This window comes from Lynx rufus, unplaced genomic scaffold (assembly GCF_022079265.1).
Source record: "Lynx rufus isolate CCGP_SWC_20201006 ecotype Redwood Valley unplaced genomic scaffold, mLynRuf1.p SCAF_1, whole genome shotgun sequence".
NCBI lineage: Eukaryota > Metazoa > Chordata > Mammalia > Carnivora > Felidae > Lynx > Lynx rufus.
This window is the reverse complement of record NW_025814823.1, coordinates 119,804,338-119,827,759: the sequence shown is the minus strand read 5'-3', so window position 1 is coordinate 119,827,759 and position 23,422 is coordinate 119,804,338. Positions and strand designations below refer to the sequence as shown.

The 23,422-nt window shown below is 36.4% G+C and overlaps 1 protein-coding gene across 3 annotated transcripts; it reads left to right on the top strand.

Annotated features, from left to right (window-relative positions):
* Positions 1-3,996: 3,996 nt before the first annotated feature.
* YIPF5 (Yip1 domain family member 5) lies at positions 3,997-16,702 on the top strand. 3 transcript variants are annotated; one of them, XM_047086430.1, is made up of 6 exons: positions 3,997-4,096; positions 4,672-4,791; positions 11,653-11,825; positions 12,663-12,808; positions 13,844-14,025; positions 15,328-16,702. In XM_047086430.1, the coding sequence occupies exons 2-6, from the start codon at positions 4,682-4,684 to the stop codon at positions 15,488-15,490; spliced, it is 774 nt and encodes a 257-aa protein (XP_046942386.1). In that variant the 5' UTR covers positions 3,997-4,096; positions 4,672-4,681; the 3' UTR covers positions 15,491-16,702. The 3 variants fall into 3 exon arrangements, with proteins under 3 accessions (XP_046942386.1, XP_046942405.1, XP_046942397.1); XM_047086441.1 differs by lacking the exon at positions 3,997-4,096 and adding an exon at positions 4,254-4,345; XM_047086449.1 differs by lacking the exon at positions 4,672-4,791 and having other exon boundaries at positions 4,016-4,096.
* Positions 16,703-23,422: the final 6,720 nt, after the last annotated feature.

The window sequence follows — 23,422 nt, the reverse complement described above, 5'->3', positions numbered from 1 at the left end:
AGATCTCAAGTCTACTACTTCTTACCTTATGACGTTTGACAAGGTATTTAACCACTCTGTTCTCAGTGTCATCATATGTCAAGTATATGGTATCTACCTCACCGGGTTGTTGGGAAAAATAATTGAGTATAAAGGTGTGAAGGGCTTAGAGCAGTGCCTGGCACATTAGCTCTTATAAATTTTTTTCAAGTGTTTCACTTGCACCTTTGGCATGTGGGGCTCTGCCATCACCAGAGCCCGGCCCTCTAATGTTGTTTTCCAGTATCTCCCCTTCTAGTACTCGCGTTGGTGGCACATATACAGTAGCTCATCTCCCCTTCTAAGTTGCTTGAGATACAGAACTTCTGGTATTTCCACCGAAATTCTTATTCCAAACCACAATATCCATTCACCTGATATTAGAAATGTTTCTATTTGCTATTTAAGAGGGTGTCTGATCTCCACAATAAAAATACTTACAGCATTGCTTTAAAAATTATCTTTCAAAGCCTTTTTTTTAGCAACACGAGGCACTTAGAATCTTCAAGTCAAAATCCCAAGAATAATTGCTAAGTTAGGGTTAAATTTCTTTGCCTTTAAAGACCCATTTTGTCTAAAAGCATCCCATGTTGTTCCAGGCAAATCTATCTTCCCAAGACAGTAATGTATTGTTCAAAGTAAAATAATTGAAATAACAGGAGCAGAATCTGATGAGAAACTCTTTTATAAGGGATATCTTTTTCTAAGGATAATTTGGAGGAAATATAATTATTGTATTTGGGATATGGAGTTAGGTCATTAATATTCAGGAATAGTGGAAACAGATCTTAGGTATTTACATTAGTTTTTACCATAATTATCAGGTTTCATTGTAGAATTTGACATGGTTAAGGTCACAGCTGCCGAATCTCCACCTCATTAGGTGCTTGTGGAAACAGCTAAAAGTAGGGGGAACTACCCATCTTCAAGCCAGAATTTTCTGGCACAATTCCCCATGACATACTTACTAGAAAACAGAGAGGGAAGAAAGTAAGATAAAAACATAGAATGAGGCAAACTATAAGACACTCTTAAATACAGACAATAAACTGAGAGTTGCTGGTGGGGTGTTGGGTGGTGGGGTAGGCTAAATGGGTGATGGGCATTATGGAGGGCACTTGTTGGGATTAGCACCGGGTGTTATATGTAAGGAGTCATTAAATTCTACTCCTGAAACCAATATTAATGATACGTTAACCACCTTGGATTAAATATCAATCAATCAATCAATCAATCAAATGAAAAAAAAAACAGGGAGGAAATAAGGCACATCTAAAATCTAAGGACAATTTCACGGCCATTCCAAAAAAATGGAAGTTTTTTGTGTGTGTTTGTGAAATCCATTAAAGTGTTAGTGTGTATACCAGCATAGTTGTCAAACTAAATTAGAAGGTATCACTCATGATTAAAATATTATTTTTCTATTTATTGATTTATTGATTGATTGTCACTGGTTTGGTAACTGACATGCTAGGTCCCAGGGAAGACTGGGCAGCTGTTACAAGCCCACTTCATGTTCTATTAACTCTTAACCTATTTAAGGCTTTCTACTCCTAATGAACACAACTCAGTTATTTAACAGAAGTCAGCACATTTACCATGTACTTCAGTTTCCTTTAAAATAACTCTCTGGAACCTATCCTGAGGTGGGGGGGATGCAATACCAAAAGAAAAAAAAATTGTTTTCCAAAAATAAAGGTCTACCTGACTAGCCACAAAATTGACTGCTAGTCTCAAAATCCCCAAGGGGTTTCTGCAGGATATCTTGGTTTATACTTCAAAGTCAAACAAACAATTGTGGAAGATTTAATCGTGTAACTTAACTTTTTTTCTTGTCTTATCAATTGGGGCAAGGGTTAGAGAAGAAAGAAAATCTAGTAAATATGGCCATTGCTTTTACAGACAGAAGCAGAATTTGAATAACATCTGTATCTAACAATTCATGCCTAAGCAGGTAATATTGAACACTCATATTCTTACATTTTATTTAAATTTGAGAGTAATTTCTCCTTTGGATAGGAAGAAATAGAAATATCAGAAGAAACAAAAGAGACTAGAATTTTCTTTCAACCATAAGAACATTAAGTAGATGAAATAATAAATTATTGCATACAGTGGATAACCAGAAACTCAGCTTCATAGATAATATAGCTTAGAGAGTATAACCAAATAATTTGTCAACCAAACTGGGATATTTTTGATAGGAAAAAAGGAGAATATTAATAATTATGCTGTAAAATACAGCCATAAAACGGGACAACATGGCTGTCTTCAGTCAATTAGGCTAACTGGTCATCCTTCCAAGAGTTGTACAGATGGTAACTACATCAAAAAATTATAAAGTTATTTACAAAAGTTGGTAAATTAAAAAATTTGGTGAGCTATTTCAGATATTTTCTGATACTTTAAAGGATAGCTTCCATTCATCTCATGAGTACATTCTTTGGTTTTTCAGTTTTGTCCTTTTCCTATAACTCTTTCCTTTGGAGGGGTGTGTGGAGGTTTTTTTGTTTGTTTTTATTTGTTTCAATATAGTATGCATATTGAAAAAAAAAACCTTTTAACTACTGAAATTTTATTATTCCTTTGGAAACTGGTCCCAGAGAAAAGGCCTGGTTTCCTTTGTAAAGACCATGGGATTTGGGGGCCAGCATATAATGTAAGGGTTTGTGGTATAAATTTTAATGCTATAAGCTCTGAAGACAGTTCTGCTCATTGGTTAACACCATGGCATTTGGAGTTAGAATTCCTTTACTTACAGAAAGTGATTTCACACAGAATCCAGAGCAATCAAAATAAAAGAATCAAATTATGCCACTCTTCAGTTCATAACCTTCAGTGGTTCCCCTTTTCTTTTAGAACCAGTACCAGAATCCCACAAGACACTCTATCCCTGATCCTGGCCTTTAGCTCCAGTCTCAACTTCTGTGTGGCTTTCCTCATTTGTCTAATCATCCTGGGTTCATTTAGACCAGTGATTTCCAAACTCTGATGTTATCCAAGAGACATTTTTAGTTGTCACAAGGTGGCAGTGGGGATGGGAGTCGTACTATTTGCATATAGCTGATAAAGTTCAGGGATGTTGCCAAACATTCTACAGTGCACAAGGCAGCATCCCCTGTCCCCCTCTGCCCCACAAGAATCATTTAGATTAAAATGTTAATAGTGCAAAGGTTACACCTTTCCTCACACCATGTTTTCCTTAACCCTAAGCCTTGCACACACTATTTTTACTGCCTGAAATATTCATGCCCTTCTGTTCCCCTTTTCACTTTTAACTCCTTTTGATCATTCCCTTCTCAAAGTGCCTTTCCAGATTTTCCGTCCCAGATGAATATTACACTCTTTCAAAAAATTATAGAGGACTTAACAATATTAGTAACCATTTTACATATATTTATGTGTTAACCCCACCCCAACCAATCCCAGGTGAGCAGCACCATTTAGCTTGCATTCATCATAGTATCTCCAACAGCACAACTAGGTGAGATGTCATGCAACACTGCATTCAATGTTACTAAATGAACATTTGACAGCCTCACTTACAAAAGGAGAGTAATAGCGTGATCATCTCATTAGGGTGTAAGGATTAAATAATACACCTAAACTCTGTAACACTGTCTGAATTACACTAAGTCCACAGAGACCGGCGTTCTGTGGTTTGTGGACAGGAGACCGGCTCCGTCCGCTCATTAACAGCATTTGCAAACCCTCCTCCAGGTCTCCGGTCTATTGAGGAATTAGTCCTCCAGACCGTAACTAACAAATTTCTGCGCTTGCGCCTTTCTGCCTCTGTCGGTAACCAGGCTTCGGGAAGTATTTCCCTTCTCGTTGGCCCGCAAATAGACTGATCAATCGACACTGCGCATGCTCCGCATCAGGTTTCCCCTTCCCCGGCCCGCCCCACATCCGACCCAAGAGAGGCGCAAAGTCTACCAACACGCCTGCGCGAGCGGGCGTGCCCCGGAAGCGGTTCTTTGGCCTTGTGACACGTAGCAACGGAGCCAGTTCAGGGTCCTAAGCGGTGTTTGGGGGTTTTGGGGGTTTGCCGGAGCCGCTGCCGCCGCTTCTCCATTTGGTGAGTGTTTTCAGCTTGTGGCACACTGTTCGGCTTCTCCGCAGTTCAGTGCAGCGCGGCTTGTTGCCGCCTTTCGGCGCAGCGTTCCGGTCCTTTCGCTCAGACCCTCGCTCCCTTTCAGGTCCTTGCTTTGACGCGTCCCTTATACCTCAAGCGTGGCTTTCTAGGAGTCTGCACCGTCGCGGCAGGCTCAGGCCTTATTTTGCAAAGAGGTAGTCGCATTGTCAGCGGCAAAGCCCTTCCCCCGAGGTGAGGAATCGTCTTTATTGTTTTTAGACCTCCAAGGAACCAGCCCCCACGACCCTTTCCCTAGTTATAGTGACAATTGTAATAACAATTTAATGACAAGGGGCCTGGGCATACTGGCTCCTTGTAATGGAGGTGTCTTCCCAGCTCGTGATTTCGAGATTAGACGTTTCCTTTGTAACTGCCACCCAGACCTATCGTCCAAATGCTGGTGCCTCAAATTCCAGAAGAAATAATTTACTGCCTTCTGAGGCTTTTTGCCTAGTATCGAAACGAATTCAGTAGGATCTTGGGTATAAACAGTATTTGCCATTCTTCTTCTCTTGCAGATCATTTGCAATGTCAGGCTTTGATAACTTAAACACGGATTTCTACCAGACAAGTTACAGCATCGATGACCATTCACAGCAGTCCTATGATTATGGAGGAAGTGGAGGACCCTATAGCAAGTAACTTGTCAACTTTGACCATTTATTTAGTCAAGATTAAAGTGAAAGCATGTATCCTGAATGTTTGGTATTGCCTAAAACTGAATGTGGCAACATTCCCTTGTCAGGAAGGTGATTTTTCATAATCTTCCTTCCTCTGGAAAGATCTATGACACTGGTTTTGGCCTGAAGGGATTGCCCTAGTTAGAGTTCGGTGCCTTCTGCAAAATCTTCGAGCGGGCCCGAGTGCAAAAGTTGATTGTTAAGGAACTATTTCCTCGTAATAGTATTTCTACATCATTTAAGATATGGGTAGGAGCTTAAAGGACTTAGAAGATACCTAGGCTATTTAGTCCACAGAACCAGTTAAAATTTTTAAATCTTGTGATGGCTAGTTTAGAAGTTAAATCATTCCAGATTTCAGACCTTGTCACTGTTAACTCAGAGTACTTAGTGACACTGTTTAGCAGTGTAAGCTGCCTGTTGTGAATCATCAGGTGATTTTATATATCAAGTGATAATCATTTTTATTACTCTTCTTACCAAAGCCTTGTGCTCAGTACACACAAGTTGCCAGTTGCAGACGGAAGAGGGATCTCAAAACCTTTCAGCCCTGAACTTTTAAGAACAAAACAGAACAAAACACTCTGCTTTTTAAATAGGCTTTGGTGTTAGTGGTAGAAATACATTAGCTGAGGCATTCTACCAATCTCTAGGACATCATATTCTTAGTTTCTTAGAAGTTTGAAAGTAATGTCATCAGGCATTAAGTATACCAGGGTGGATTAACCTTGTTTGGGTGGTCCAGGACTCCTTCAATGAGCAGAATTGGAAACATCATGTTGAGAAATATCCATTCCTTTATTTACTTAAAAACGTGTTTTGTTGTTTTGTTTTGTTTTTTAATCAGTGTACAAGAGGGAAAATCAATGAAAGATTGGTCAGAGTGCAGCCACAGGGCTTTGGAAAACCTGCCTCTGTATGTGGGCCTGTTTTTAGCTAAATGGTGTTTGCATTCAACAGAACTATGACATTTGGATTACAGCCTCCTAGGTGTATTTATCTCTGCCTTTCTTTCCTGCCCTGTCTGTGTTTGCATCACTTAAAGGTGTGGCTTATCTTTTCATCCCAGTTAACATCTTCTCCTTTCAGTTTTCTGCAGGGAGGTGGTTTACATATTCTGTTGCTAACTATTCTCAATTCCATTACAATCAAATCATGTACTAGTAAGCACTGTTTCAGTGTAATGAACTTTTATTCCAGGTATTTGCATACCCACTATTGCAATTAACAAATGGGAGTTTATAGATGAAGCCTAGGAAAACAGAAAGCTTAATGTATTAGCAGTAACAATTGGGTTTCATTTATAAGTATCATTTATATGTTCATATAACAACAACAACAGCAACAAGTGAAAGGCCCTTTGATCTTAATCTATTGAGCTTTATGACTGTCATATTGGACAGGTCCCACATTGTATGTTAGATATGCCTATAAAATACCAATTACATATTTTTAAAGTATTTATATTTTTTTTTCAACATTTATTTATTTTTGGGACAGAGAGAGACAGAGCATGAACGGGGGAGGGGCAGAGAGAGAGGGAGACACAGAATCGGAAACAGGCTCCAGGCTCCGAGCCATCAGCCCAGAGCCTGACGCGGGGCTCGAACTCACGGACCGTGAGATCGTGACCTGGCTGAAGTCGGACGCTTAACCGACTGCGCCACCCAGGCGCCCCATATTTTTAAAGTATTTAAAGCTAATATTTTTTCATTTTTGACTTAACTGATAAATATCTTTATGGAATACAGTGTTGATTTAGTCAGTACAGATCGTATTTACCATACTGTGTTCTAGTTTAAAACCAGCAGGAGCAAGTCAGGAATTTTTCCCGACCAGGTCCTCCCAGAAAAGGAAAACTGTAAAATTCCATGGCGTTGTCTTTCTTGCATCTTAAAGAAGGAATGAAGACACCACTTTTGAAGCAGTCGTTTTCTTGGGGACTATTTCTCTTCGTTACATGGCATTTATGAGTCTTACATCACCATTCAAAAGTGTGGCCTTCAGACCCTAGAGGGTTGTTGAGAACTTTCAAGGAGTCTGTAAGGGCAAGACTATTTTTATAACAGTACTAAGACATTATATACCTTTTTAGGTGTGTTGACATTTGTACTCATGTTTTAAAAACAGTGGTTGATAAAATTGCTAGTACCTGAATGTGAATCAAGACAAGGGCATCAAATCGTTCCAGTAATCATTATATTCTTTATTGCCACACACTTGCTGGGGTGTAGGGGGGACCACTTTTATATAAGGATGCCCTTGATGAAGCAGTAAAAATTACCGTGTTATTAAATCCTGACCCTTCAGTGCACACACAGTAGAACTGTGCTGCATGACGAAATGGGAAAAGGTCCTAAAGCACTTCTGGTGTGTACTGGAGAGCAGTGGTTAGGAAAAGACCCTGTGCATTCGGAATCGCAGGCTGAAGTAGCTGCTTTTTCTTGAAAACCATTTCTATTGGAAAGAACATCTGACAAACTATGGTTATTTAGACTTCAGTACTGGGCAGATGTTTTCTTGATGATGAAATAGTTGAGCCCCTTACTTCAAGAAAAAAAAACTGACAGTATGTGTAGCCAGTGGTTAAATTCAAGTTTTCAGGTAAAAATGAGGATTTGGGAAAACTGTCCATAACTGTCAGCTTCCTAGTAATAACCATTTTTCTGATGAAATCACTGGTCATATTAACAAATGTGATTTTCTTATACTTACCTTTCATATATATGTTTTTATATTAAATATGTTAATATTTGGGAGATAGGTAACACTCATACTAATATTTTCTAAATCATCAGTGAAGGTTACAGAATCAAAAATGAGTAAAGAAAGGATCCGTTCAAAGTGCAAAGCACATTACTGTATTCTGTGAAACAGTATAGTATAAAAAGTTTATCAGTGGAGCACCTGGGTGGTTCAGTTGGTTGGGCATCTGACTCTTGATTTTGGCTCAGGTCATGATCTCACGGTTTGTGAGTTCAGGCCCCACCTTGGGCCCTGCTGACAGTGTGGAGCCTGCTTGGGTTTCTCTCTCTGCCCCTCCTCTGCTTGCATGTGTGTGTGTATGCACACACTCTTTGTCTCTCTCTCAAATAAACTTAAGAAGGATGTTTATTAGTAGTTGTTCCATCTTCTCTGTTGCAACTTAAGTTTAAAAAACTACCATCTTGTTTTGAATTTTGATGCAGAATGAAAAGAATATCCATGATAATCTGAAAAGGTTGTTAAATAAGTTTCCAGCTACTTGTCTGCCTCACTACATTTTCTTCAGATACTTCGACTAAGACAATATATTACCACAAACTGACAACAGAAGCAGATACAAGAATTTTTAGCTGTCTTCTGTTAAACCAGACAGGACCAAGATTGTCAAAAATATGATACAGTGCCACTTTTCTCAGTAATTTTTTAAAGTAATTCTTTCATTAAAATTTTATGCTAATATGTGAAAAGTTTATTGTTACTTTAAATGAACTAATATTTATTTTTTTTAACGTTTATATATTTTTGAGAGAGAGAGAGAGACAGAGTGCAAGCAAGGTAGGGGCAGAGAGAGAGGGAGACACAGAATCCAAAGCAGGCTTCAGGCTGCAAGCTGTCAGCCCAGACCCCGACATGGGGCTTGAACCCACAAACCTTGAGATCATGACCTGAGCCAAAGTCAGACACTTAACCAACTGAGCTACCCAAGCGCCCCATTAAATATTTTAAAAATTTCTCAGTTTTAATTTCTAATATGATAAATATTGACAGATACATCCCACAGGAATAAAAAATATTTGGGTTTCCCAGTAATAAATTTTGAAAGTGAAAGGGGATCCTAAGGACAAAGAGTTTGAGAACCACTGGTCTGTACCATTCTTTTTTTTTTTTTTTTATTGCATAGACATTCATATTCTCTCTCTCTCTCTCTCTCTCTCTCTCTCTCTCTGTGTGTGTCTTTCTGTGTGAGAGAGAATAAAATACATTCTGTTGATGCAGATTGTATCAGCCTCCATATGGAGCTTTTCTAGCTGTTTCATAAACCCAGTTTTAGATTTATGATACATTCTAACAGAGATCAACATAATAGCATATTGTACTAAATCAGAAAATGTGAATTCTTCCCCTAATTCAGTTCAACCTGCTAATCCTGTGGGATATGTGTGTGTATGTTTAAGTAAATAGAAATCAACATATTTCATACTAAAATGGAAAAAGACATATATGGGAAAAAAAGATATTATAGCTATCTCCATAAATTAGGATTTGGGGGTGATTATTATTATCATTGTTAAAAGTTGGTCCCCGGAGTCAAAAAGTCTAGTTTTGAATCTTGGCACCACCATAGGCAAATCATTTTAACCTAAATATTAGTTTATACATCTTTATAATGGGAAGGATGTTAAAAGCAACCTCCTAAAGTTATAGTGACGTAATATGATATAATGCACATTAAACACTTAAAACTGTGCTTTATAAAGTAACATTCAGATAGGTGACTTGTATTTTTGTAAATTTTCAGTAGCTAATATGTGCCTATATGTTACCTATAACATTTTAGAATGAATGAATTTTGATAAATAATAAATGTACAACAGTTTTAAATATGTTTTTTTTTTTCCAACGTTTATTTATTTTTGGGACAGAGAGAGACAGAGCATGAACGGGGGAGGGGCAGAGAGAGAGGGAGACACAGAATTGGAAACAGGCTCCAGGCTCTGAGCCATCAGCCCAGAGCCCGACGCGGGGCTCGAACTCACGGACCGCGAGATCGTGACCTGGCTGAAGTCGGACGCTCAACCGACTGCGCCACCCAGGCGCCCCTATGTACAACAGTTTTAAAGATGCAGAAGTTTTTAATGTGAAAATTAAGTCTTCCACTTCCCCTTGCTTCCAAGTCCCTTTACCTATATAATTATGTGTATTATATTAAATGTTACATTATTCTTAAGCCTATATAATTATAGGTAATGTATGTATATGTGTATAAAATACACATATTCAAATATATAGATACAGATGTATTCTAAAAACTACAATCAGAGTGGGTGCATATGGCATATACTATTCTGAACATTGGGTTTTTTTGTTTCTGCCCACTAAGTATTTTTTGATTATCGTTCCTTATTCACATAGAAGTACCTCATTTTTTTTAACAAGCGCATAGTAATTTATGCCATATTACAGGATATTTACTCATAACTGTTTATTTTGTTTTTTATTGTTTGCTGTTGAAATAATGCTTTGGGACACCTGGGTGGCTCAGTCAGTTAAGCATCCAACTCTTGATTTCAGCTCAGGTCATGATCTCGCGGTTTGTGAGTTCGAGCCCTGTGTTGGACTCTGCACTGACAGCACAGAGCTTGCTTGGGATTCTCTTTCTCCCTCTCCCTCTGTCCCTCCCCTGCTTATATGTGTGCTCTCTCTCTCTTTCCCTCTCCTTCAAAATAAATAAAAATTAAAAATTAAAAAAAAATAATGCTTCATCGAATTCTATATTACTATATAGCCAGAAAACTAAATAACGTTTTTTTTAAGCTTGGATTGGACTAGAGTGGTAAATAAATCATGAGAGTCCCATTGGACTCTCCAGAGGATTATGTATAGTTGAAATTTTCCCATTATTTGGATTTGCTTTTATTTTATTTTTTAAATGTTTGCTTATTTATTTAGAGAGAGAAAGAGGGGAAGAGAGAATCCCAAGCAGGCTCCGCTCTCTCAAAGCAGAGCCAGTTGTGGGGCTCAATCTCACAAACCATGAGTTCATGACCTGAGCCAAAATCAAGAGTCAGACTCTTAGTGAGCCAACCAGGCGCTTCAGATTTGCTTTTAATCAAGATGTTCAGTTAATTTAAGATTTAATTTTAAAATCTCAAGTAATATTCATGGCAGTCGTTAGTCTTATATTTATCAAAAGGAAACTATAGAATTTTAAAAGGTAATTAAAGGATCTTTAAGCTTTCTCAGTTCTTTTTAAAATAATTATTTTACTTCTGTATTTCTTACTTTGTATTTAGATTAGTCCCATTGATGGGTAAGTCATATTTTTCCCCAGAACATGGTAAAACAAGTTTTTAAAGATACTGCTTCAATGTCCTTCTGTTCACTGTTGTTTTTTTGGGTTTTTTTCATCACTAAAATAGCCATGGTAAAGCCTCTTTTTCTACAGTGCGGGATTTTACTACAGCACATATCAAATGAGACAGTAAGCGTATACCTACTTTGAAAAATTGAAAGTGCTATTAAAATGCAAGGTAATACTAATAATGTTTTGTTATATTAAGAAAGCTTTCGAGAAAGAGGCTTGAATTTTTCCATTCTGTGTTTGAAATTGATGGTTGTTCTTAAAGAGATTTACACACTTGTAAAAAAATAACATACTACAGAGAGTAAAGAAGAATGATTGAACATTCAATGGAGAGTCAAACCACAGTGGGAAATTACATAACTTGTAGTACAAAGTCTATCATGTTCAGTTTTCATCCATAGTCTTAGGTATAAATTTTATTCCTCAGCTATCTTTATATTATATATACTACTAGAGGGGGAGAAATAGATAAGATTTCTAAGTTTTCATTTTTTGACCACCTAATCTTTAAAAGTTTCATAGTTTATAAAATTCTTAAGCGCTGTAGGAGTGTTGGCATCAAGTAGATTCTCTGAAAAACACTGACAACTTACCATTGGAGATAATCATATTGATCCTAGTAATCATTTCAACACCATTTATGAAAACTGGCCAAGTAGCTATCCTAGGAGCTGTGTGACTGTGACTCTCTCGCTCTCAGGGATATCCACTGTTGACGTAATTCTCAGAAATGGAACTTTGATTTACAGGCAGTATGCTGGCTATGACTATTCGCAGCAAGGCCGATTTGTCCCTCCAGACATGATGCAGCCGCAACAGCCGTACACCGGGCAGATTTTCCAGCCAACTCAGGCATACACTCCAACAACACCTCAGCCGTTCTATGGAAACAACTTTGAGGATGAGCCACCTTTATTAGAAGGTAGGATTCGTTGCAGAGTACTCTGTAGTGTCCAGCTGGTTAGTGAAAATAAATCAGTTTGGAGAAGTTATCCCTTCCTTTGAGAGAATAATGTTACAGAAAAAATGTTTTCTACTAAGTAACCCATTTTGAACAGAGTGTATATGAAACCACACTGAACCATAAGGGACCAGATTTTTAATAGATCTTTATAAAGTGATTATTAGGTCAATATGTGAACATTGACTTTTACTTCACATTATTGATTCAATTCTGTCAGTGGAAGAAATGGAAGGAAATAACATGGTAGTGATTATTCTATATGGAAGAAGTTGGCAAAACTAGTAACATCATTGAAAAATACGGTGATTTTCAAATTCTGTTCCAAAACCCATAAAGCAGTACTTCTGAACATTTTGGGCTGGGGGGTGGGGGGTGTCGGATACCCTTTGAAAGTCTAACGAAAGCTATGAATCAAAAAAATACTCTTCTCAGAAAAATGCACACCTGTGCATAGAAACATAGTTTTATATACAATTTCATAGCATCTCCAGGTATTGCTGAAGCCCCAGGTGAAGAACCCCTTACTCCGAACCCTGTCCATATATCCTTTTTACGCAGTCGTAGCTGAGAATGTCTTGTTTTGTCACATCCAAACACTTTTTCCATCACCAAAGCAGAAATAAGACTTTTGTGGAGTAAGCACCACAGTCAGGGAAGACTGGTATTGAGGACTCCCCAAAATAATGTCTCATATTGCTGAGTGTTTCATTCTGTCTCCTGTTCCAACATAGATTCTGGTAAACTAAAGATATATCAACAAATCCTAATTGACTTTCTTATTTTCTCTTCCTTTAGAATTAGGTATCAATTTTGACCACATCTGGCAAAAAACACTAACAGTGTTACATCCATTAAAAGTAGCAGATGGCAGCATCATGAATGAGACTGATTTGGCAGGACCCATGGTTTTTTGCCTTGCCTTTGGAGCCACATTGTTACTGGTAAGATTTTAGTTTAAACTCTCAGTATGAGATTAAACAACATTCTTTAATGGCCAAGAGCCATTTTTGAGACTGTTTATACATCAGATCTTTCATGTGTTTTGAATGGTATTGAGTTGCTTGAAATTATACCCATTCATCACTTCTCCGTTGATAATAAATGTAATATATTTGGAAATACTTTTTTAGGTTTATTTACTTATTTTGAGAGAGAGAGAGAATGCATGTGTACATAATAGGGGAGAGAGAGAATCCCAAGTAGGATCCGCACTGTCAGCACAGAGCCCAGCCCGGGGCTCCATCTCACAAACCGTGAGATCATGACCTGATCTGAGATTGAGAGTCAGACACTTTACTGACTGAGCCATCCAGGTGCCCCTAACACATTACTGTCTTAAGTCTGTTCAGTAATGTCTTTTACAAGAGCATAATTCAGTTTTGTTTTGTTTTTTTGGTTTGTCAAAAGACTGTATAACTCCACCAATGGTTTGGAAAAATAATGAAAGAAAAATACATCTTCCATTAGATTTTTCTTGCTTGTTCGTCATTTTTCTTTTCTCCTCCCTTCCCCATAGAACCCTGGTGTCCTGCTTATCCTGACTTCCTTTCTGTTAGCTCCTTTTGGTGGTGTTTGTTGCTTTCAAGGGATATTGGCTATTATCCAAACATTCTGCAGGATTTTCCATCTTGGGTCTATAGTTTATTTGCTTCAAATCAGACAGATTTCTTTTTAGAAGTCTACTGCTTAAAGGTGATTGTAGCATGATTTTGTGTCTTTATTTGCTGAATTGTTCATATACTACCTGGAAAATGAAAAACCAAATATATGCATATGGGGAAGTAGGTACTTCAGACTTCCTGAGAAAGGTATAATAGCCAATCGTTGTTTTACTACTCTGCTTAAAGAATAGATACGTGTACAGATTTTGATGCTCACAAATTGAATATTTTCCACATGTACTTTTTTAGGTGAAATAAAGCCAAAAATAATTTATTTTTTTCCCTTTTAATCCATAATCTTTTCTTTACCCATAGGCTGGCAAAATCCAGTTTGGCTATGTATATGGGATCAGTGCAATTGGATGTCTAGGAATGTTCTGTTTACTAAACTTAATGAGTATGACAGGTGTTTCATTTGGTTGCGTGGCAAGTGTCCTTGGATATTGTCTTCTTCCCATGATCCTACTTTCCAGTTTTGCGGTGATATTTTCTTTGCAGTAAGTACTGATCTTTATTTGGGGGTTGATTGACCAGTTCTCTGTAGTAGGATTTCCCTCACCATCAGTTTAAGATAAATCACTAGTTCATCAAACTTGAGATAGTGCCTGTTGTGAATGAGGACTATCCTCCATTAATTTCAGTGATAAATACTGAAACTAAGAATAAATTTAAATTTTTTTATTACCATCTCTGCTTTTATCTGTGATAAAGAATTTCACTACTTTTGTGTTTACTTGGCACTGAACAGTAGTGATTGTTAAGTCAAATATTGCATGAAAAGATCAGGTTGTGAAAATTATACTTTCCATCTCTCACATTTTTTAGACTATAGCTAATTTCTTAAAGATGTTGGGCATATGTTAAGTGAATGAATAATAAAACACATACTGTCTACTTGGCAGCTTTTTAAGTGAAAATGAAGCATTCTTTTTATGGCAAGAGGCTGTTAGTAGCCTACCATGTTCTCAGATGTATATGTAAGCAGCTTTAAGTGTGTAATTTGTTAAATAATGTTTTAGGTAAGGTGAGAAGGAAAGGTGTAAATTCCTGCTGATAAATTCTCTGCTCACAGCCAGCATGCAGCTTCTTTATCAACAGTTCAGGCTCCTCCTTGTGGCTAGTGCCTGGCACAACCAGTGATGGGGCTTTGTTACACTTGGAAAGTTAAAGGAGAGGTTTAGGAGAAGAGCGTGTAGCAGCTCTTCGATACTAGAGATTTGGCAAGATGATGGCCTCACAGTGTTTCTGCTTTGCGTAAAAATGCTTCAGATTTTCAGTGTAGAAACCTTGACTCTTCGTTTGTTGAGATTGGTACCCTTATATTTGAATTTTACAAAAGAGATTTTCTATGAATGCACTATTTTCTAACCAGAGCAGTTTTGCTCTCAGGAGGCATTTGGCAGGGTCTGGAAGTAATTTTGGGGGATGCAAAAGTGTTGAAGGCCACGGGTTCTGCTGACCAGCCTTACAATGTACAGAACAGCCCTTCACAGCAAAAGTGCATCCATCCCAAATGTCAGTGATGCCAACATTGAGAAACCTGGCTCCTGTGCTGGCAGGCATAAAATGTAATTATAAATGAGCTTTTTGAATGTGGATGTGAATGATTCAGCATTATTGAATTCACTGTGAGGTACTTTATTTTAGCATTTGAAAACAAAATCTTGACCGTTTCTTCAGATGTGTACAATGTGGATTTAAAGTGCTTTTCTTTAGAATTGGGTTATTATTATATTCTTACGTATCTAATCTCATCTACTGCCTCCCCCCCCCCCCCCCTTTTTCCTTGTCGGTTACAGAGGAATGGTAGGAATCATTCTCACTGCTGGAATTATTGGTTGGTGTAGTTTTTCGGCTTCCAAAATTTTTATTTCTGCATTAGCCATGGAAGGACAGCAACTTCTAGTAGCATATCCTTGTGCTTTGTTATATGGAGTCTTTGCCCTAATTTCCGTTTTTTGAACTGAATTGATCTGGCATGTGGACACCATTGAGCCGAAAGGACTTTGAACTCTTATATTGGACCAGCGAACTGCTACAGTGCAACTCCCGTGCAGATCTAACGTTTGACTATTGGCGCAGTGGAAGTAAACATACATCTTTTGTTCATTTTTATAGAACTTTTGAATACTATGTTGGATTTACTTGCAGTATGACTAGCTTTAAATGTTTGTGCTTATACCAATAAGAAGTGCTATTTCTTTCCTGTTCTGCAGCCTTTGAAAAACAGATTTTTTTCTTGCAAATTATATTAAGATGTTTTTGATAGATTTTTATCAACTGTGGGAAACTGACCACAGGGCTGATAATCTTTTCTTAAAAACAACTCAGTCTTGGTTAAGAAGACACAAGATTTACTGCAGAAATGTTTTTCCAAGGGATTGGGAAAGAAAAATTGCCTGTATTCTCAAGTTAGATGCACTTGAAGCAAAAAAGTGATCCCAATGTAGAGTTTTATGAGTTTGCCCTGCACAAATTTGACATTCCTTTAAATTATCTCATGGAGTTTTTGCTAAAATTCAACAAGACAGCAAGTTCCTAGTCTACTTGATTGTAGACAGGAAGTGTGAGCACCTGTTGAGGTTAGCATGAACTAAACCATAGTGACCTAGACTGAACGCATTAATGTTCATAGTCGTATCTCCATGTTTCCTAGGAAAAAGAAAATCACTAACCTTTTTTGAGAAAAAGATTTAAAACGTTACAGTTTCAGTACTGCAGTTATCAATGTAAAGTGCATTTGATGCTTAGTAATTAAAATTTTCCCAGTTTTAACTGTGTTGAGTTGACTTTTGCTGTTTTCGGTGTCGCATTTTCTTTAATTAGGTTCTGGTTTTAACTTGTATTCATAATTTATTCTAAGCTTGAAGAATAGAAGTCATTTAGTATAGAATCAGAAAAGAGATTAAATGAAAAGCAATGTACTTTGAGTTACAACATTATTTCCTTGTATTAAATTTATTTGGTTCATGTCATGTTCTCTTGCCAGAGAATCTATGAGAAAATGCTATATCTTGTATTTTGATATAGCATTGGCTTTTTCTGAAGAAAACTGCCTCTGATTTTTGGACAGGCTCATTTATAGTTGTGAGAAAGATGCCTTATGGGAAGGAAAATGTTGCCTTTTTCAAAAAAGGAGACTTTCAGACCAAATAAAAACAAACACCAAACTGATGTTAATGGTTCTTTTTAAAAGTTAGTTTTCAATCATAAAAGGAGGTTAAGATAATAAAACACATTTCTTGTAAGATCATGATTTCTGATCTCTGGAATCATATAAATATGTTTTTCTTCATTAATACTTAATTTCCTAGAGGAATACTCTCACTAATTTGTTTTGGGCTGGGTTTTCAAACATACCAAAGTGTTTTAGAGTATTTTTTACTGTAATCCGTGGATAGTATTTGTTTTGTCTTTTTCAGTTCATTTTATAAATACACACTAATATTGTTAAGGTAGATATAATGAGTGCCTTCTGTGAATATCCAGTTTTTCCCAATGATCAGTGTAGAGGATGCTTTGGGAATTAAATTTCCCTACTGTTGCTTAGACTTAGACCATTAATCTTCAGCCAGATTCCCCAAATGGATCAAATTGTTTTATTTTTTTGCCTCTCCCAGCCCCAAGATAATACTTTTTAATTTAAATCAATATTGAGAGACTATTGTTACTTGTCTTATAGAACTCCAAAATGATTACATGCAAACCCATTTTGTATATAACGGTTATCCTGTCAAAACAGCTTTATAATGGAATTGTATTTAATGCAAAAGGTTAGTTCTAGAGTTTGCTTGCTACCTGGTGAGTCCTGTATAGCCAAAATTTCCCTTCTAAAATTTCTCTTTAAAATGCAATATATGTAGCCATATTTATGCATACTTTAAAAACTGAAAAACTATGTTTCAAAAAGTTATATGTAATAACTTTTTTCTCTGGCATTGTAGTAGATTTCTCTTTCTTAAGTTACAAGAAGAGCATCTAGCTTGCTTTTAGGTAGGGCCCATTTTATACCAAAACCATATACATGTACCTTTAAATACTAGAGACACTCAGTATAACTTCAAGCTCACTTAGTGATTGTTCCTGGATAATAAATTTACCATGAATGGATCTGCAAGTTCACTCACTGGAGCTACTGTGTTATGTGTTACTTTACTTATGCATGCATGTATATCAAGGACAGATAACTGCTTGTATGTATGGTATAAATGTATATTTTATGACTTTTAATACCATGTTACATTACCACGTTTACCAGTGGGTGCTTCCAAGAGCTATGTAACTAAGCTTGTAGGAAGAGGCATTCTTCCTCCAGACACAGTTATAAAGATGGTGCAAAATTCTATAAATCTTAAAATGCTAATTATGTCCTCACGTACTAAGCATCCAGTCAAAGAGAATTTTTTAAAATGTATCTAATGACATGATTTCAGGTAGAATTTAAGTACTGTGCATTGACGTTTTCCAAGTTTATTTGTAAGCTTTAATGGGCATTGCTCAGCTCAAATATACTCCAAAGCTAAGTAAGGACAGTTGTCTCTGAAGATCAAATTATGCATTATTTTTATAGTATTCATTACCTATTAAAAAAAAAAGGAGACTTTCCTTTCTGAAGTTATACACTTTTTTCCATATAAATGGAAGAATTTAGAGCTTTGGGCAAAAGGAGAACTCTAGAAATTATAATCTTCTCCTATAGGGTACTGTGACCTAGTTGTGGAGAATTGTGGGAATTCGGGAGTACATTGGAGATCTGCCTGTTGTATAGAGCAGAGCTGACGTAATGACTCAGACAATTTTCTTAACTTGCCCTGTGAGAGAAATAAATAATAATGTGTGTGTGTGTGTGTGTGTGTGTGTGTGTGTGTGTATAAGTGTGTATAATGTGTGTATATATGTATATATAACATATATATAACATATAACAGTAATGTGTATATATAATTGTGTGTATGTATATATTATATATATATATCTCACAGGGCATTTTATATATTTTATAAACATTTAGAGTTAGGCAAAAACATAAGTACCTTTTCAAAGAGTTACAGTAGTTAACAAGAAATTCCTTTTTTTTTTTTTTTTTTTTTAGGATGTATTTAGGATTTGGGGGAAGGAATGGAAATAACAAGATATCAAAGCTTGTTGTGAATGCCCTAAGGAAGAATTGGATCCTGTTTGGATCCTGTGCTTTTATGAATAGTAGATAAGAATGACCTATCATATCATTAGCTTGTCAAGAGTACAGTAGTTACTTTCAAACAGCTTAAGTAAAACCTATTCTCACCACTCTGTACAATCTATGCTATTAATATTTTACACCACCAGTGAAGACATAATTGATTTGTAACTCTACCACCATCCTAATTATTGAAGTTTGAATTTTAATACATTACTATTACTTGAATTTCAATAAGCTTCTTTGTTCTTTAATAATTGAATACTCATAACCGGGAAATAGGTAAAATAAAACATTAAATATTATCGATTTCTAGGGATTGGCAGAGTACTTACTTAAAAGTGTTTTATATTGACCAGTGTATGTCTCAGAATGGCGACTATAAACTGAAGAATGAAATCTAGCAGTGTGCAGTTAGGATCTTGCATCACAGGTAGGAATACATCGTCTACCCTTGTGCACAAAGTCCCTACTTTAGTTAATGAAGAACATTGTCTGCTGATGGAGCACAGTGTCCTGTGTTTGTGCAAATAAATTAAAATGATTACGTCCTCAAATGAGGCCTAATTAAATACAGAGCTGTTCTCCTAATTTAAAAGCACAAATACTTTCTTGAGCACATTAGGTTCTGAAAATCGGATATTACATTTTTTGTGAGCCTAACTAATTAGGCTTACCTTGCATATATAAATTTGGCTTATTTCTGAAACTACCACTAAATCTGATAGCACGCAGAGTGATTATGCATTAAGATGTTTTAAACAGCTTTTCAACACTAGTGGCACAAAAAGAATTTTAAAAATGAAAAAACAAATGAAGTGCTCAGTAGAAACATTTAAGATACTTGTAAATTTATATACTTACTTGAGTTACTCTGATTATCTTAAAAGTAGACAAAGCAATATGATTATTTCATTTTTTTTCTCCAAGTAAATGTAAATCAAACAAAGGTCCTTATAGAGTTTCATGATAAATTGGCTTACAGTTTTCGGTTTGTGATCTTTGATAATGCTGTATGACTTGATAGTCTTTTCTTTAGGTACAAATGGTCCTACAAGTCCTACTATTTTTATATGTTTTAATTTTCAAAACAGCATTGGTCTGTGGTTCTCTATTACCTCAGCATGTTTATACTACTCACGCAGCGGAATGGGAATACTGGTAAAAGTATCATGTCACACCCACACTTCAGATTATTCCTACATCAGAAGGGAAGACTTCGCTGAAAATGCGCCTTTTTTTTTTCCTTGCTCATGTAGAAGAATAAGTCTGACAATGTCATTTTTAGGTCACTCCTTTACATAGCTTTTTGTAAAAGGTTCTGAAATGTGACCATTTTTAATTTCTCATTGAGTGGATCTGTGTGCTTATATGATTTAGTCATTTCAGGACATTCCCCAGCATTTACTCTAATTGTACTTTAATTGTATCTGTAGTCCTCTTTAGAATATGAAATATATAGTATGATCTGACAGTGACTCTGCTCACATTAGGCCTTGTTACCCAATTTGTTACTATGTCAATTCCCAAGAGTTAAACTGTACCATGGTAGCAATTAAAAAGACTAAAACCAACATCTCTACTCAGACATCTGCAGAAGTCAGTTTTTTATATAAATTTTTATTGAGCTCTCAGAGTTGAATTTCCTAATAAAACGATTTAAAATGCTTCTTTTTTTTTTTTTTTTTTTTTTGCTTGTTTGTTTGCATGGGGTTGTTTGTTTAGAGGATGTTTGTTTACTTTAGCATTGTATTTACATTTACGGCTTGTTTTTTTAATGCACTTAAAAAAAAAACTTTCTGAACTGTTTCCATGTGGTACATTTTCATCACTGCTTGAGCAGTCCTGTTAAAAGTATCTTCTAGCTTCAATGACATTTCAGATACTCCTTGCATATCTAGGTCTGTCACAAGGTCATACTTAACCCACTCTCAATTTTTACCATCTCTTGAGACCATATTTTATTCTGACTGGCCTAGGTCACAATCTTCCTGCGATAACATGGTTTTGGTTTTTCTATAAAAGATTGAATCATTTCTATGGTTTAATAAAAGATTAAACTGCATCTGCAATGAGGTGAATGTTGTTTAAACAAGGTTGTCCTTGCTGAACCAAAGTTAGAGTTTAATATTTGACGTGAGAGTCATACTGATTTTCTGTTCTTATTCATATCGCAAAAATAAGAGAGAATCATTTATGAACAAACCATGGAACCTCTTGTCTTAACCAGGACCCAGCTAGAAGCAGAACGGGAAGCTGAGCTGAGACTATGAAAATCAAGACTGAATTGAGGGTGATAGTGGAGAATCTGGGGCCTTAAGAGAATCAACAGGAAGACAGTGGGAGAGATTGTGCTAATATGTACTAGGAGATTTGTTTTAATACTTATACTGTGTCATATGAACACTAATATGAAATTTTCAGTGTATCAAAATACAGCCTATTTTCATTATTGGTGTAAAAGCAGTGAGTACTAAAATAAAGGAAATCAAACAGCAGGAAGCTGTTAATTCTTTAAATCACTCTTATCAAGAAATCCAACTGTAAAGCAGTTTTTAAACATCCAGACAACACGACACAATTCTTGCTGATACAGTCATGTTTGCAAAAACTTTCACAAATGAATCCACGCCAGTCCTAGAGTTGGGAAATTTTTCTTATTAAACTGTGCATGCTGCTATCACAGCTTCGGTCTCCCTCCTCTTTCTTTATTGGAGACAGACAGGATCGGGCCTCCATCCTCTAAGACTGGAGCAGGGTACCTGTGGTCCCTGGCCAAGATCTGGAAGAGAGTATCCATTAACTACCACCATAATACTCTTCATTTCATCTGCCCCTGCCTCCTCCGCGAGGCCGAGTGCGCTGGCTATTGGTACCCCTCCAAACAATTTTCTCCATATTGGCAATTATAATATTATGATTCAGATCAGAGCTGATGAATTGAAATAGTTAAAGAGCGATGAAAAGTAAGCAGTTTGTCAACATGTTTAAGAGAAACAATAGAACTACTGCCCAGGGTTTGGCTTCTATCCCTGCCTCTCTGTCCTTTTGAGGTCTGTGTATTCCAACTTTAATTGACCCTGATAATAGCAATGAGATGTATTTGTAACATTTGTTGTGCATATCAAAGTCTTATGTTGCCTATTCTCAGTTGTTTAACAAAAATGTTATATTGCCTCTCTAAGTGATGGGGAAAATAGATTTGATATCTTTTTGCAGCATTACAGGGAGGAATGAGGCCCTTGCTTGAAGTTTTCCCGCCTTGCTCATTGAACTTTTCCCATTGAATTTGGCCCCCAACCATTAAGTTCCTTCTGCGAACCAAGTCCGGCCCTTGGCTTCCCCCTTCCAAGCTGAATATTCTCTGCTTTCATGCTTTCACTCACAACTTAATTTCTTTTTCTGATTGCCCTGGCACTCTCCTCTAAATCCTTTCCAAATTCTTCACGTTTCTTTAGTTGTGTAGCCCAGATCAGAACATGAATGTTTCATGCATATATGTATATAATAGTCACCTCACATTTACTTCTTTTTGTGTGGTTAATAAAGACCTATTTCCTGTGTGCTTTTGAACTGTAAGCTAAAAGTGGAAAATACATCCCTTAGCACTAGCCATGCTAATAATTGGTGAGACCTCGATTAAGTCATTTTGAGCTTTGGTTTTTTCTCTATAAGATGAACACATTGTATGAGATTTTTGAGGCATTTCAATTCTAAAATATATATAATGTGTTATATATATTTTACATGTTATATACTTATATAGAGAATATATAAATATGCATATATTGTTGACCTGGTAATAAAATCTTAGTCTTATTCAAAGAGAATATATATTGACATGGGAAATTGTTCCTTATACACACACACACACACACACACACAGCTTGTGTCTATCTTATCCCAAAGCCAAAGCCGTGTGTGTGTGTGTGTGTGTGTGTGTGTGTGTGTGTGTGTATATATATATATATATATATATATATATATATGTAAGTATGTATAGAAGAATATATTGAGTGGCATCTTTGTTTTTAAAAATGACATTTTTAAGGGATGCCTGGCTGGCTTAGTGGAGCCATCTTAGTGACTCTTGATCTCAGGGTCCTGAGTTGGAGCCCCGTGTTGGGCGTGGAGCCTACTTAAAGAGCAAACAAGGAAAGCAAAAAAGAATGAATCTTATTTAAGGAGGTATATCTGTGGTTTGAGATATCAACCAAATCAGATTTTTCACCTGGCATATATATTTTATTAAGTGAGGGAATTAATGAGTAGATGGTCTTTTCCAGAGCTCTTAATTTGATTGAAAGAAGTTTTAACTATACCTTAGAAATAAAACATGATTTTGCCATAATAAGTCCTAATGTAATTTTAGTTTTTAAACATTTTGTCCTTCTAATCTAATTGCAATAAAAAAATATTAAATAGGCACATCACCCATGAGCCAGAGTTTGCTCCTCTACCATTAGAGTTGTCTCTCTCTCTCTCTCTCTCTCTCTCTCTCTCTCTCTCTCTGTCTTTTTTTTTTTTTTTTTTTTGGTTCATCAGTGCCCTCTATCTTGTAAAAATACCTAATTTACTCTAAAGTACCAAGGACTTTTATCTATGTTAGCACTGGCCTCCTGTAGTATAACATAACTCCTTTCAAAAGCTCCAGTAGCCATTTCCTTAGTTCAATAATTAAAATGTCTTGGACAAAATAAAAGCTGTGCTATTCT